This window comes from Nicotiana attenuata, unplaced genomic scaffold (assembly GCF_001879085.1).
Source record: "Nicotiana attenuata strain UT unplaced genomic scaffold, NIATTr2, whole genome shotgun sequence".
Classification (NCBI taxonomy): domain Eukaryota; kingdom Viridiplantae; phylum Streptophyta; class Magnoliopsida; order Solanales; family Solanaceae; genus Nicotiana; species Nicotiana attenuata.
The window spans coordinates 3,726-15,821 of NW_017670288.1; the positions used below are offsets into that span (position 1 = coordinate 3,726).

General features: G+C 35.9%; 2 protein-coding genes across 4 annotated transcripts in view; one reads left to right on the forward strand and one right to left on the reverse strand.

Moving 5' to 3' along the window:
- Positions 1-4,115: 4,115 nt before the first annotated feature.
- Positions 4,116-5,147, forward strand: LOC109237273. Its single transcript, XM_019403563.1, has one exon. The coding sequence runs from the start codon at positions 4,116-4,118 to the stop codon at positions 5,145-5,147; it is 1,032 nt and encodes a 343-aa protein (XP_019259108.1).
- A 1,526-nt stretch (positions 5,148-6,673) lies between these two features.
- LOC109237278 (transcription factor bHLH113-like) overlaps positions 6,674-12,096 on the reverse strand; it is a 5,866-nt gene continuing 443 nt past the window's right edge. The window contains exons 2-8 of one of the 3 annotated variants that reach the window (XM_019403569.1): positions 10,839-10,959; positions 10,208-10,318; positions 9,902-10,049; positions 9,283-9,348; positions 8,981-9,046; positions 7,500-7,547; positions 6,674-7,259 (exon numbers count right to left, since the gene is read on the reverse strand). In XM_019403569.1, coding sequence (XP_019259114.1) covers positions 7,134-7,259; positions 7,500-7,547; positions 8,981-9,046; positions 9,283-9,348; positions 9,902-10,003 — 408 coding nt within the window. In that variant the 5' untranslated portion in view covers positions 10,004-10,049; positions 10,208-10,318; positions 10,839-10,959 and the 3' untranslated portion in view covers positions 6,674-7,133. The remainder of the gene's footprint in view (positions 7,260-7,499; positions 7,548-8,980; positions 9,047-9,282; positions 9,349-9,901; positions 10,050-10,207; positions 10,319-10,838; positions 10,960-12,096) is intronic. The other 2 variants (XM_019403568.1, XM_019403567.1) reach the window with 2 other exon arrangements.

The window sequence follows — 12,096 nt, forward strand, 5'->3', positions numbered from 1 at the left end:
TATTTCATGCTGGGCTTCCTTATGGTTGGGGAAAGCATTCCCTTATCTGAACTTGGTGGGCATTCTTTCCAGCCTTAGTAAAATAGGGGGTCCACTTTTCATAAGGAATGGACTGTGTTTTACTATGAGGTACACGGTTGATTATTCGGTTAGCTGTAAGTATAGCTTCCCCCCACAAGTTTTGTGGTAAGTCAGAACTTATCAGCAACGCATTCATCATCTCCTTCAATGTTCGATTCTTTCTCTCCGCAATTCCGTTAGATTGTGGAGAGTAAGGGGCAGTTGTTTGGTGAATAATGCCATTTTCCAAACATATTTCTTCAAAAGGAGATTCATATTCGCCACCCCTATCACTTCTTATCATTCTTTGGTGCACGACAATCCACGGCCTTATGCCCAGATTTTCCACAGTTGTGGCAATTACCCTTGAACTTCTTCTTGCTTGGGTAGTTCTTTGGTCCAAAAGCCTTCTTTCTCTTCTTGGTTTGTGGCGCCTCCTCAACAATGTTAGCCCCCATTATTGTCGAGTTCCCACGTGACTTCTTTTCAGCATTTTTGTTGTCTTCTTCTATCCTCAAACGCACAATCAAGTCTTCAAGTGTCATCTCCTTTCGCTTGTGTTTTAGATAGTTCTTAAAATCTTTCCACAACGGAGGTAATTTCTCAATGAAAGCGGCGACTTGAAAGGCCTCATTTATGACCATACCTTCAGCAAGGAGGTCATGCACAATGACTTGTAATTCTTGGACTTGAGTTATGACCGACCTAGTGTCAATCATCTTGAAATCCAAAAATCTAGCAGCCACGAACTTTTTAAGTCCGGCATCCTTAGTCTTGTACTTCTTCTCAAGCGCATTCCATCACGCTTTTGAAGTTTCCATGACACTATAGACATTGTACAAGCCATCTTCCAAACAACTCAAAATGTAATTTTTGCACAGGAAATCAGAATGTTTTCATGCTTCAGTTACAACAAGTCGTTCATCATCCGGAGTATTTTCAGCCATGACCGGAGGATCCTCCTTGATGAAACGTTGCAAGCTCAACGTAGTAAGATAGAAGAGCATCTTCATTTGCCAGCGTTTGAAGTCAATACCGAAAAACTTTCCGGGTTTTTCTGCCGGTGCCATAGCATGAGCAGGAGTAGAACGGCTTGACGAGGCAGCAGCACTCATAACAGTAGCACCCGTTCCCGCAACACTTCCATTAGTTTGGTTTTCATTCGTCATATTTCTGTAAAGTTGAAAACGATACAGAACTTTGTTAAATCAGTGAAGTTTTGATATCTTCAAACTGAATATCAAACCAAACATACAACACGTAACAATGGTGAAGTTTTTATATACTTCAAACCCGTACGTTTATTATTCCAGATAGTTTTTATGTACTTTAAACCGGACAAAAAGAATTATTGGAGTAGAAAGCAACAAGGCTTTAGTCTCCAACAGTATACAAAATATGAATAACAGTTTAATATATGTTTCAACACAAAAACGTATAAAATTCCTTAAGCTTGTGAGCGTTACTGTGTTAAAACACAAAATCAGGAAAAACAAAACTGTTAGAAGAATTAAAGAAATCTGGAAAAATAGTAGAGTTTAAGAAATATTCTGAGTCCACAATTTGCTTGTGTGTCCTTAAGGAATTTTAACCCCCTCACACGTTGCCAAGGTAATGGATTAAATCCTCCCAGGATAAAACGGAATAAACCTTCCTGCAACAGTGGCAATACAAACTGCAGGATACCAACGAACTTAAAGAACTGAGCAAAATCACACTTACAAATTTGAGAGAGAGAGACTGCGAATTAGGATGCAGTATATTCAGAAAGAAAGAAGCTCTGGAGTGTTTTTCGTATATAGAAAATGGAGTCTTGCCTCAGAATTTATAGGCAATTATCAGAAGAGGTGTCTGGAAAAGGTGCCTTTTCAGAAGAATACGCTGCCTGCCGCGGTTCTACCGCGGTCGCGGCAGAACCACGGTCAGAGGGGCTTTCTGAACCTGCCTGCCGCGGTTCTACCGCGGTCACGGCAGAACCGCGGCCAAAGAGGCCCTCTGAACCTTCAGCAGGATTCTGGCGTATTTTCAGCAGTGATTTGGCATTTAATTAATTATTAAATAATTAAATAAATTTTGTCCAAAAATAATCTTATCGATCATTTGACAAATCCAAATCCGAAGCCGAAGCCGAAGCCGAAGCCGAGCCGAGCGACGACGACGGCGCGAGGGTTCATTCTCTTCAACTCCTTTTAAGAGCTTTAAGAAGTGATTCTATATATAAGCACACAAATGTGGTTATCCCTCACCAATGAGGGACAAAGTGCAAGACAAAAGTTCACTTCTTCAAATTTTCAATTTTCCTCCATTTTATTTCCCTCCATTTCCAATTCACACTTCTTCTACTTTAAAGCCCAATGGCTTAAAGTTCAACAGAACCTTCGTCTTAAGGAGGTGATAATGATGGGAGAAATTTAAAAATAGCCAGAATTATAACTGGTCGTTCAAAAATAGCCCAGTTTCAAAATTGGTCGAAATTTAGCCACTTTTCATGTAAAGATAAATCTGAGCGAAAGCACTGTTCAAAACCCGGAAAACACACCAGTATATTATGCTGGAGTTCCAGCATAAGTATACTTGAACTCCAGCATATTATACTGGAGTTCCAGGATAAGAATGCTGGAACTCCAACATAATATGATGGAGTTCCAGCATAAGTACACTAGAACTCCAGCATAATATATTGGAGTTCCAACAAGTATACCGGTCCAGCATAATATACTGGAGTTTGGAGCACCGGTGCTCCAGTCTCCAGTATATTATACTGGAGCCAACAAAGTATAACGGTCCAGCATAATATGCTGGAGTTCATACACAGGTGCACCGAACTCCAGTATATTATGCTGGACCGGTCTCTGTTGCAGCAAAATAGTGGCTATTTTTCATTGACTTGGTAAACGCTGGCTATTTTTGAATGACCAATCCGAAAACTGGCTATACCGTGCTATTTTGACCTAATGATGGGGCATTTTCAAAACTGCCCTTTTCTAAAGTCATTATTTAAATTATGTCCCTATTAATTCAATGGGCTAAATTTGCCAGCAAAGAAATAAAAATTGCACCCCGTGGAAAATAGAGACAATTTAGAGTGACCTCAAACAAGACCAAATTCTCCAAATAATCCCATAATGTTTAAAAGAGTAATGCGTTGGAAATGAGAAGCTCAAACCAATAAATAAAATTGGTCCTTTCTTTTCCCAAGACTTTGTTTTCATGTATAAGGTGTTCATGGATGGAATTTGTACAAGATATTTCTGGTGGGACGCTTGAACTTAACACGACCTGTTAGCAATCTTAGTGTCTGATGAATATGAAGCCCCCGGAGGTGGTGCAGAGATGATGTTAGAAATATGTTTTAGAAACTGAAAATAATAAAATTATTTTACTGTTTCGGTTTAAGAGTTATTTACTGCAGTAATTTAGTTTGAATTTGAAATAATTTTGAACTAGTCTCTAGGAGTTTGTTATTTTCAACAGATTTTGTGCTGATTTTTAGATCTTTTAAATTAGTATTTCTCTTATAAATTATAGTCCAAATGCAGTAAAATAATAAAGAATTTTCAGCTTCAGTTCTTTAGAGTTCCTTTTACATCTATTCCAGAATATTCCTTTTATTTTCCTGTGACCTTCCCCTGTTATTTCCGTTAGTTTCTTTTTTCAAGAACCAACAATTGGTATCAAGAGTCATCTTCATAAGGGACCTAAGTAAAATCTTTTCTTGAGTGAGATGGAGAGTGAAACGAGTTTTTCTCAATTGACTCCTCCGGTCTTTGATGGTGAAAATTACCAACTATGGGCAGTGAGAATAAAGACTTACTTGGAGGCTTTAGATCTTTGGGGGGCCGTGGAAGAGGATTATGATGTTCTTCCACTGCCTAACAATCCTGGCCCAGATCAAGAGTCACAAGCAAAAGAAAATCAAGAAATCAAAGGCGAAAGCAACTTTGTTTGCTGGTGTGTCTGCAACAATTTTCACGAGAGTTATGGCTCTCAAATGAGCAAAAGAAATTTGGGATTATCTAAAGGAAGAATATACAGGAGATGAAAGAATACGAGGCATGAAGGTGTTGAATTTAATAAGGGAATTCGAGTTGCAGAAAATGAAAGAATCTGAGACCGTCAAAGAATACTCAGATCGGTTGCTTGGCATTGTTAACAAGGTAAGGTTGCCTGGTACTAAATTTAAAGATTCAAGAGTTGTTGAAAAAATTCTTGTTACGGTGCCTGAAAAATATGAAATATCCATAACTACCTTGGAAAACACAAAGGACCTATCCAAGATTATCTTGGCAAAATTGTTAAATACATTGCAAGCACAAGAGCAAAGGAGGCTTATGAGGCAAGATGGTATGGTTGAAGGAGCCTTGACAGCCAACCACAAAACTCAAAGCAAGGGTAATAATACAAAGAAAAATTACCCACCTTCTCAGCATTGTGGCAAAAAAGGTCATCCACCATTCAAATGTTGGAAGAGGCCGGATGCAAAGTGCAAAATCTGCAACCAACTTGGTCATGAATTTGTAATTTGCAAAGGCAAATCTCAAAAGCATGAAGCAGATGCCCAAGTCGCCAATGAAGAAGAAGATCACTTGTTTGTGGCAACTCTTCTTTCAACCAAGAAATCTGATTTTTGGATAATCGATAATTGTTGTACAAACCACATGACATATGACAGAAATCTTTTCAAAGAATTCACGTTTATGGGAAATAAGAAAGTCAGAATTGGGAAAGGTGATTATATTCTTGCTAAAGGAAAAGGAACTGTTGCAATTGCAACAAATTCAGGTACTAAGAAAATTTTAAATGTTCTTTATGTTCCTGATATTGATCAAATTTTATTGAGTATTGGACAACTAATGAAAAAAGGATTTAAAGTATCATTTGAAGATAAACATTGTTTCATTTATGATGTAACTGGACTTGAGATTTTAAAGGTTAAAATGAGAGGTAAAAACTTCTCATTTGATCCAACAGAAGGCGAAGAATTGAGCCAAAAGAATCTACAAAGTACAGATAATCCTCCAACTGAGGACATATGTGAAAATGAGGCAAGGAAGAATTTGTCAATATTTCAGAAAAACAAAATCTGAAAAAGTTGACAAGCCTCAAGAGAAGATGCAAATGAAGTCGACAAAAAGAGCCACCTTATTTCATTGACAATCATGAGATGCAGCAAAATAGAAAAGTGAACTCAATTTACTACAAGTCCAAAGATCAGTTGGCAGATTTACGTACAAAATCGTTTCTAGTTAAAGGTTTACAAGACATAAATTCAAAATAGAAATATGCTTTAGAAGCTGAAAATAGTAAAATTATTTTACTGTTTCAGCTTAAGAGTTATTTACTACAGTAATTTAGTTTGAATTTGAAATAATTTTGAACTAGTCTTTAGGAGTGAACTAGTCTCTATGAGTTTGTTATTTTTAGCAGATTTTGTGTTGATTTTTATGATTAGTATTTCTCTTATAAATTATAGTCCAAATACACTAAAATAATTTTTAAAAAATCAGCTTCAGTTCTTTAGAGTTCATTTTACATCTATTCCAGAATATTTCTTTTATTTTCCTGTGACCTTCCCCTGTTATTTCCCTTAGTTTCTTTTTTCAAGAACCAACAGATGAGAAAGCGGCAAATTTGGTAATTCATCAGAAAAAATGAAAGAGAAAGGGAAGAAAACCCAATGTATAAGAGTATTTGGTCAAATGGGGTCCCTCTCAACATGAGTTCTCTACATCTTTGCTCTGTTGATACATCTAGAAGTGAGGAAATAAAAAACAAGCATCAAGCTACTCTATTTGCTAGTAGGATCATCAAAAAAAAAAAGGCAATCTGGTGCACTAAGCTTCCGCTATATATGGGGTTCAGAAAAGAGTCGGACCTTGTTAGCTCTTATGTACACAGTACATTTCTGCAAGAGGCTCTAACTGAACCCGTGATCTCTTAGAGGGTGTTTGGATTGGCTTTTGAAGCTGGTCAAATAAGCTTTTAAGCTCTTTTTAGCTTTTTCTTTATTGTTTGGCAAAGTTAAAAAGTGCTTAAAATAAGTTAAAAACTACTTAAAACAAGCCAAAAGCAACAAGCTGCGCAACCCCAAATTATTGTTTTTTGGCTTTAAAGCTATTTTTGCTAAAAATCCACTTTTTTCAAAACAATCCAAACAGGCTCTTAGCCACACGACGGCAACTTTTACTGTTGCACTAACGCTTCCCCTCACACATTGGGTAATATGTACATAGCCTCGCCTTGCATTTTTGGCAAGAGGCTGCACGATTTGAACTCGTGACCTCTTGGCAATATAAGATCATAATTGGGTAAAAAAGGTAATATCAAAGCTTTGCTAGGAGAATCTGTATATCAACAACTAAAGAATTTCTCTGGAGAAAGGAGACCTTTGGTTTGTTGGCTTGAAGGGAGAACCCTAGGTATAACCTTTCCACAAAGGATCATGGTTAAAGTGCAATACGGACGGATCTTCTATTGACAAATCCAGGAAAGAAGTTCATGTGCATTTGTGGTTTGTTATGAATATGGCCATTTGAAGATATACTGATATAGGAACAGAGCGAGATTAAATCGATGAGACAATGTCATCCTATGGAGAAGAATGCAAAAATAATTTAAACAAAACGAACATCATTACAACAACAACAACAACAACAACAAAGAGAGTGGCTAAGAATATTGTCCCTGAATTAATAAGTTGTTCTAGACTTTCTCAATGCTTCTCATATAATACAAGTCCAACCTTGATACATATCCAGCTAAGATCACTACATAACTTTGCTTTTATCAATATACATTTCTGTTAACACCTGGACACATAGCTCATCCTATCCTTATATTAGCCCTCAAATTAGATCTCGCTACTAGTATCTATCAGAAGTACGAGCCGTAGGTTATCCTTAGACATTTGAACCACATAAAATCAAGTGCACCCTGCCAGGAAAGTCATCCATACCTGCAGCTCCATGACGAAGATGCATCTTTCCGGCTGCTTTTCTTGGAAATGCTTTGTGTTATTATTAATTCAAGACCTTAAAATGGGATGCTATCGATAGTTGATCCGATATCATTCTCTAGAACTTTTGTGAGGTCTTAATGGGAGCCCAAATATCAGCACCATTGCTGCTGACTACTCCAACAGTATATGAAGCTGGCACAAGACATAAGCCTTTGCTTCTCAAGCTGCAAGGTTGTGATTCCTTCACAAGAAAACATGAATAACATTTCAACAAGGAGTAGAATCCTTTTTGTGATAAACGTTAAATTCCAAGTTCAGTTGATATGACATAATTGACATCAAATAACATTGCAATTAAGGTCTCATAGAGTTTCCTAATGTTGTAATGAAGGTTTTTTACTGCTTAGATGTCGCCTTTTTTCATGCTCGGATGAAGATACAAGAATAAGCAATTTCAGAAATGGTGCTATCAGGCTCTAACCTGTGTCTTAGACATTGGCATGCTTCCGAGGTATGGTGCGCTCAACACCTGAAAGAACCAGGAAAACAAAATGAGGTATTCCATTTTTGGCAGAAACATAAATGAGTTAGATTGAACATAGTTATAGTAATTCAATTGAAACCATCATAGCCAAGATCTGGATGAGCTAGCAGTAAAAACTATTCACTTTGACACGGTAGAACCTTCCACCTTTTGTATAGTAACAGATGATTTAGAGACCACACAGAAAGTTTCAAATCTGTGGGGAACCTTTGCTTCCAAATATAGGACAAAACAAAGGCTCTACATACTTGCATCAACTAGAATGTAATATTCACAAGTGAACATTCTGAATGCTCAAAGTTCAGCTCTAAAATCAGAAAAAGATGCAGAGAAAATGTAGAAAGAGGAAATTACAGAATACGGAAACATGACCTTCCAATCACTTAAATACTTAGGACATTTTCAGACATAAAATTTAGTACTGTGCGTACTATGAACAAAAGTATATGGCGAAAATCCTAAAAGTTTAATAATACAGATGAAAAACCTAATTACAAACCAAGACATAGAAATAGGGGAAGCTGCGATGAGTAGCAACCGAAGTTTATTAGAGGGACACGTGTACATTCGTGCAAACAATGGTACTCCAAAATCACACAGATCTTCTAAAACCATATAAAATTCCTTGAAATTATTAGAGGCATTGAGAGCATAACCAGATCAACCTCCAACAACTGGAAACTGCTCTTGAATCTACCTACTCGAAACACCAGCTCGAGCACACAAGAAAAACAAAGATGATATATCCTTCCTTCGAACCCTCAAAAAGCTTTTTAAACAAAGATTTTGCTTCTCCATTAATCTTCACAGTAAGAGTAACATAAAATTACATTCATTTGTAGTAATCATTCCGAAAATCTAACTTCAAGACCATCGTCGGCCTCTTATTTTTTTCAGCATATTTCAATAGCTTACTTTGTGTACAAAACTTGTCCAGGCCCCAAAAATGCCCAGACCTAAGAGAAAAATAAAACACCCAAAGAAGTGTAGAAAGATCATCATAACTTCGGTATAGCAAACACAAATATCCAGATTTGCAGTGCAAATACTTCTAGAACAAACTCCATTCCTTAAAAATTAGTAAAAAAGGACTTGAATAACCAGAGCAAAAGCATCCAAACAAGTGTGGAAAATAAAAAAAATTGAACTAAATGTTGAAATCAAAGCTGCAGCATAGAAGTTCCCAGAACCAATCTCATCCAAGTAGTTGACAAAAACATATGCTACTAATTTGGAAAGAGAAAATGACTAATCTAGCACTAACAGCAGGGATCTCTATATAATAAGAAGAAACTATCCCGACAAGATACTCCATTCAGAAGATATTCGTGTTGGAGCCAGTAACTTGCTTGTCTTTGATCAGACGTACAGTAATGTAGTGCCTAAAGAACGAAGGAAAAAAGATGTCGAGAACACACCTTCACTTGTTCATGGAGGAATTTTATGTATCCCATTGCTTCAAAAAGAACAGAAGCCGTATCTGTCTGCAAATATAACAGAAACCAGAATTTTATCCATATGGTGAAAATTTGGTAGATTATTAAGACTTGGGTGAGTTTGGTAAATTTGAGCTGCTCTACTTGGACATACAAGTGCGAGGGAAAATCTCAATCACTAAGATATTCCACCATTTGGTGCCTCAAAACCATATTCTATATAAATTAAATTTTGCCCTTGAAATAATAGTTCTAATTCATTGCTCAATTCCTGCAGAATGTACCTTGCCATATGGCGACACCAGCTGCTGGAGAGCTACTATTCGTTCACCAAACTTCTCCTTCTTCTCCTATTTCAAGTAAAAAGGCAAAAGGAGAAAAATCTCGATATCAAGAACTCAATGATAAGGGTTGCAGCACATTGCTAAAATACAGATGCACCAGTTTACAATTTTCAAAAGTATCACACAATCGATTGACATATAACTAATTTCCTCATTGTAAACAAATTTGTGACTTGGAGCAGTCAAACAAATATGTTCAACAGCCGTCACATATATCGGAGACTCCAAGTAGGTAACTTGAAGGAACTATTTTTAGATTTTCTTGGTCAGATTTACTCTTAGCCTTAAGATTAAAAGTCAATCAAAATATTAAATCTTAATTTCAGTGAAATGTATAATACACCAGAACAGTGTCTCTGTTCAGCAAAGAATCTTATGTTCATCATTCAGTATATTACTGCCAACCCATGTTGAAAGTATCCAAGAAATGAAAATTCTCAAATTCCACGAACTAGTGGAGAATCGAGATAAGAGAATGAGTTCATCAAAAATATCTGTCCATAAACATGTGCACGCCAACAACAATAACAGCATTGCAGCAAAAGGAAGGAGAAGAAACCTTGGAGGAAATAGATATATCGGCCTTAAGTCGTTTTGGTGTAAGAGATGTGAGGCTGGTGCTATGCTCAAGGGAAATAGGGCTTCTTTTGTGTTGCAGCATCTTTCTTTCTATTGTTTCAACTCACCAAAAAGTAATAGTGATCCTACTAAAAAGGAAAGAAAATGGATATTAATAGACATACAAGTGTTTCAGAAGTCACCCTGATTTCTCAAAACATTGACATAAAGAATTCCTACATAAAAGGAAAGAAAATGGCTATGAGATAACTAATAGACAGACAAATAAATGGCTATTAGAAGTCACCTTTGTTTTCTCAACGTCCTGAAAGACACGCTGATTAGAAACACTATCACCTCTTAACAAATTTTGTCAGTAGCGTTGCACCAGATGGCCGTTAAAAGTTGAATGATCATACTGTATGGTCATAGTGAAGGCTTTTTCAGTAAGGAATTTAACTGAGACAAAACATGTTATAGTAGAAACCACTATACTAAGGATTTTTGTTTGCAAATGTGAAAAGCTTCCATTTCACATGGTTAACTATCAAGATTCTTTGGTAGCTGACCAAGAAACACACCAACAATACTTAAAAATATAAGAAAGAATATGGAAGTATACCAAAGAATATGGAACGCACAACTAACATCTTATTCTCTCCTAGAGAAGGCATTGATTAACCATTATTGCAGTTATCAATTATTTCTTGCAGAGATCCTGAAGGCGGAGAACAATTTTAGAATGTGCGGCTCATTCAAGTCTTTGACTTAGCTACCCTTATATATGATATAAGTACACACCATAGAACCATATTTTAAACATCTCTCCCTTTTTTCCTTTTCTATCCACAACCCAACATCTATTCTTGTTGATTAGTTAAAGGACTTCATTCAATGTATATGCAGTCCAAGCTTTGGTAGACAGAGTTACCCGTTACCTGTGTTGGTGGGAGGTAGCAAATATCCCATGGAATTAGTCGAGCCCGAATTGTATATGCAGACAATCCAGTCAAACTTCTGGAGCAATTTCAAACATGCAATACTTTGAAAAATAACCACCTATCCATTATACCAATTTTATAAATGTACTGTTTGGCATAAATGGCATTTGATTGTTCAAGGAACTGTCATGGAAGAATAATACATACATTTCAAAGAGAATAAACAATTAAATAGTCCATCATCTGTTTATTATATTACATAAACTATGTCAGAATAAAGAATGCATATTCTGTGCTCATTATATAAAACAAACTAAGAGTATAATAAGGAATGCATTAAAAAAAGCCAACCATCAACAACAGAATCTATGCCTACATAATTGCATAAATTATATTATGCTTAAAAAATTTTGCTCAATTGTTCTGCTAAACTTCGAGGGTCTATTGGAAACAACCTCTTTATACTCACAAAGTAGGGGTAAGGTGTGCATACACACTATGTCGGGATAATACTGGGTATGTTGTTGTATTCTGCTAAAGTCCACCAAGAAAAAGTTGGAGATTTTTTGCTACGCTATTGATATAATGGATGTCTTTTTTCCGTATTAAATTATCTGTAGTGTGAATAGGGGTGAGAAGAACTGAATTCAAAGAAACCAACTTTAGTGGGACCAACTTCAAGTATTTTAATATATCATTAATTAAGCATGAAAGAAGCCATTTGCGTACACAATCATTTTTCACAATCAGAACCTTATATCATGCTAATTAAGCGTATTAAAAAGCTACAAGCAACTAACATCACTGTAGAAAAAATCATCTAAACTAAACATTTCAATAAGATTGACTCAAGCATAACCCATCAAATTTAAAAACTTAGAAAACCAAAGAAAATTATCAACTTCAATAGAAACCACAAGAAAATTCCACTGTACAATATGATGCTGTTTAACTAAAAATTCAAAAAAAAAAAAAAAGGAATTACTTTTTACACCTAAGCTTACATACACACACTTCCATCCAATTTATGTGATCTTGTTTGATTGAACACGAAATTTAAAAGAAATAGTAATATATTTGATTATATATCATCTCGTTGAGCATAAAATAAGAAATGTCAAAATAAATTATTTTTAAATATAAAAATTATCATTCGTATCAAACAAAAAAAAAAAAAAAAAAAACTAGACGAAGTCCGACATAGAGATAGGTAGTAGTAGGAAGTTAATTCTAAAGTTTGATAGTAGTACCGACC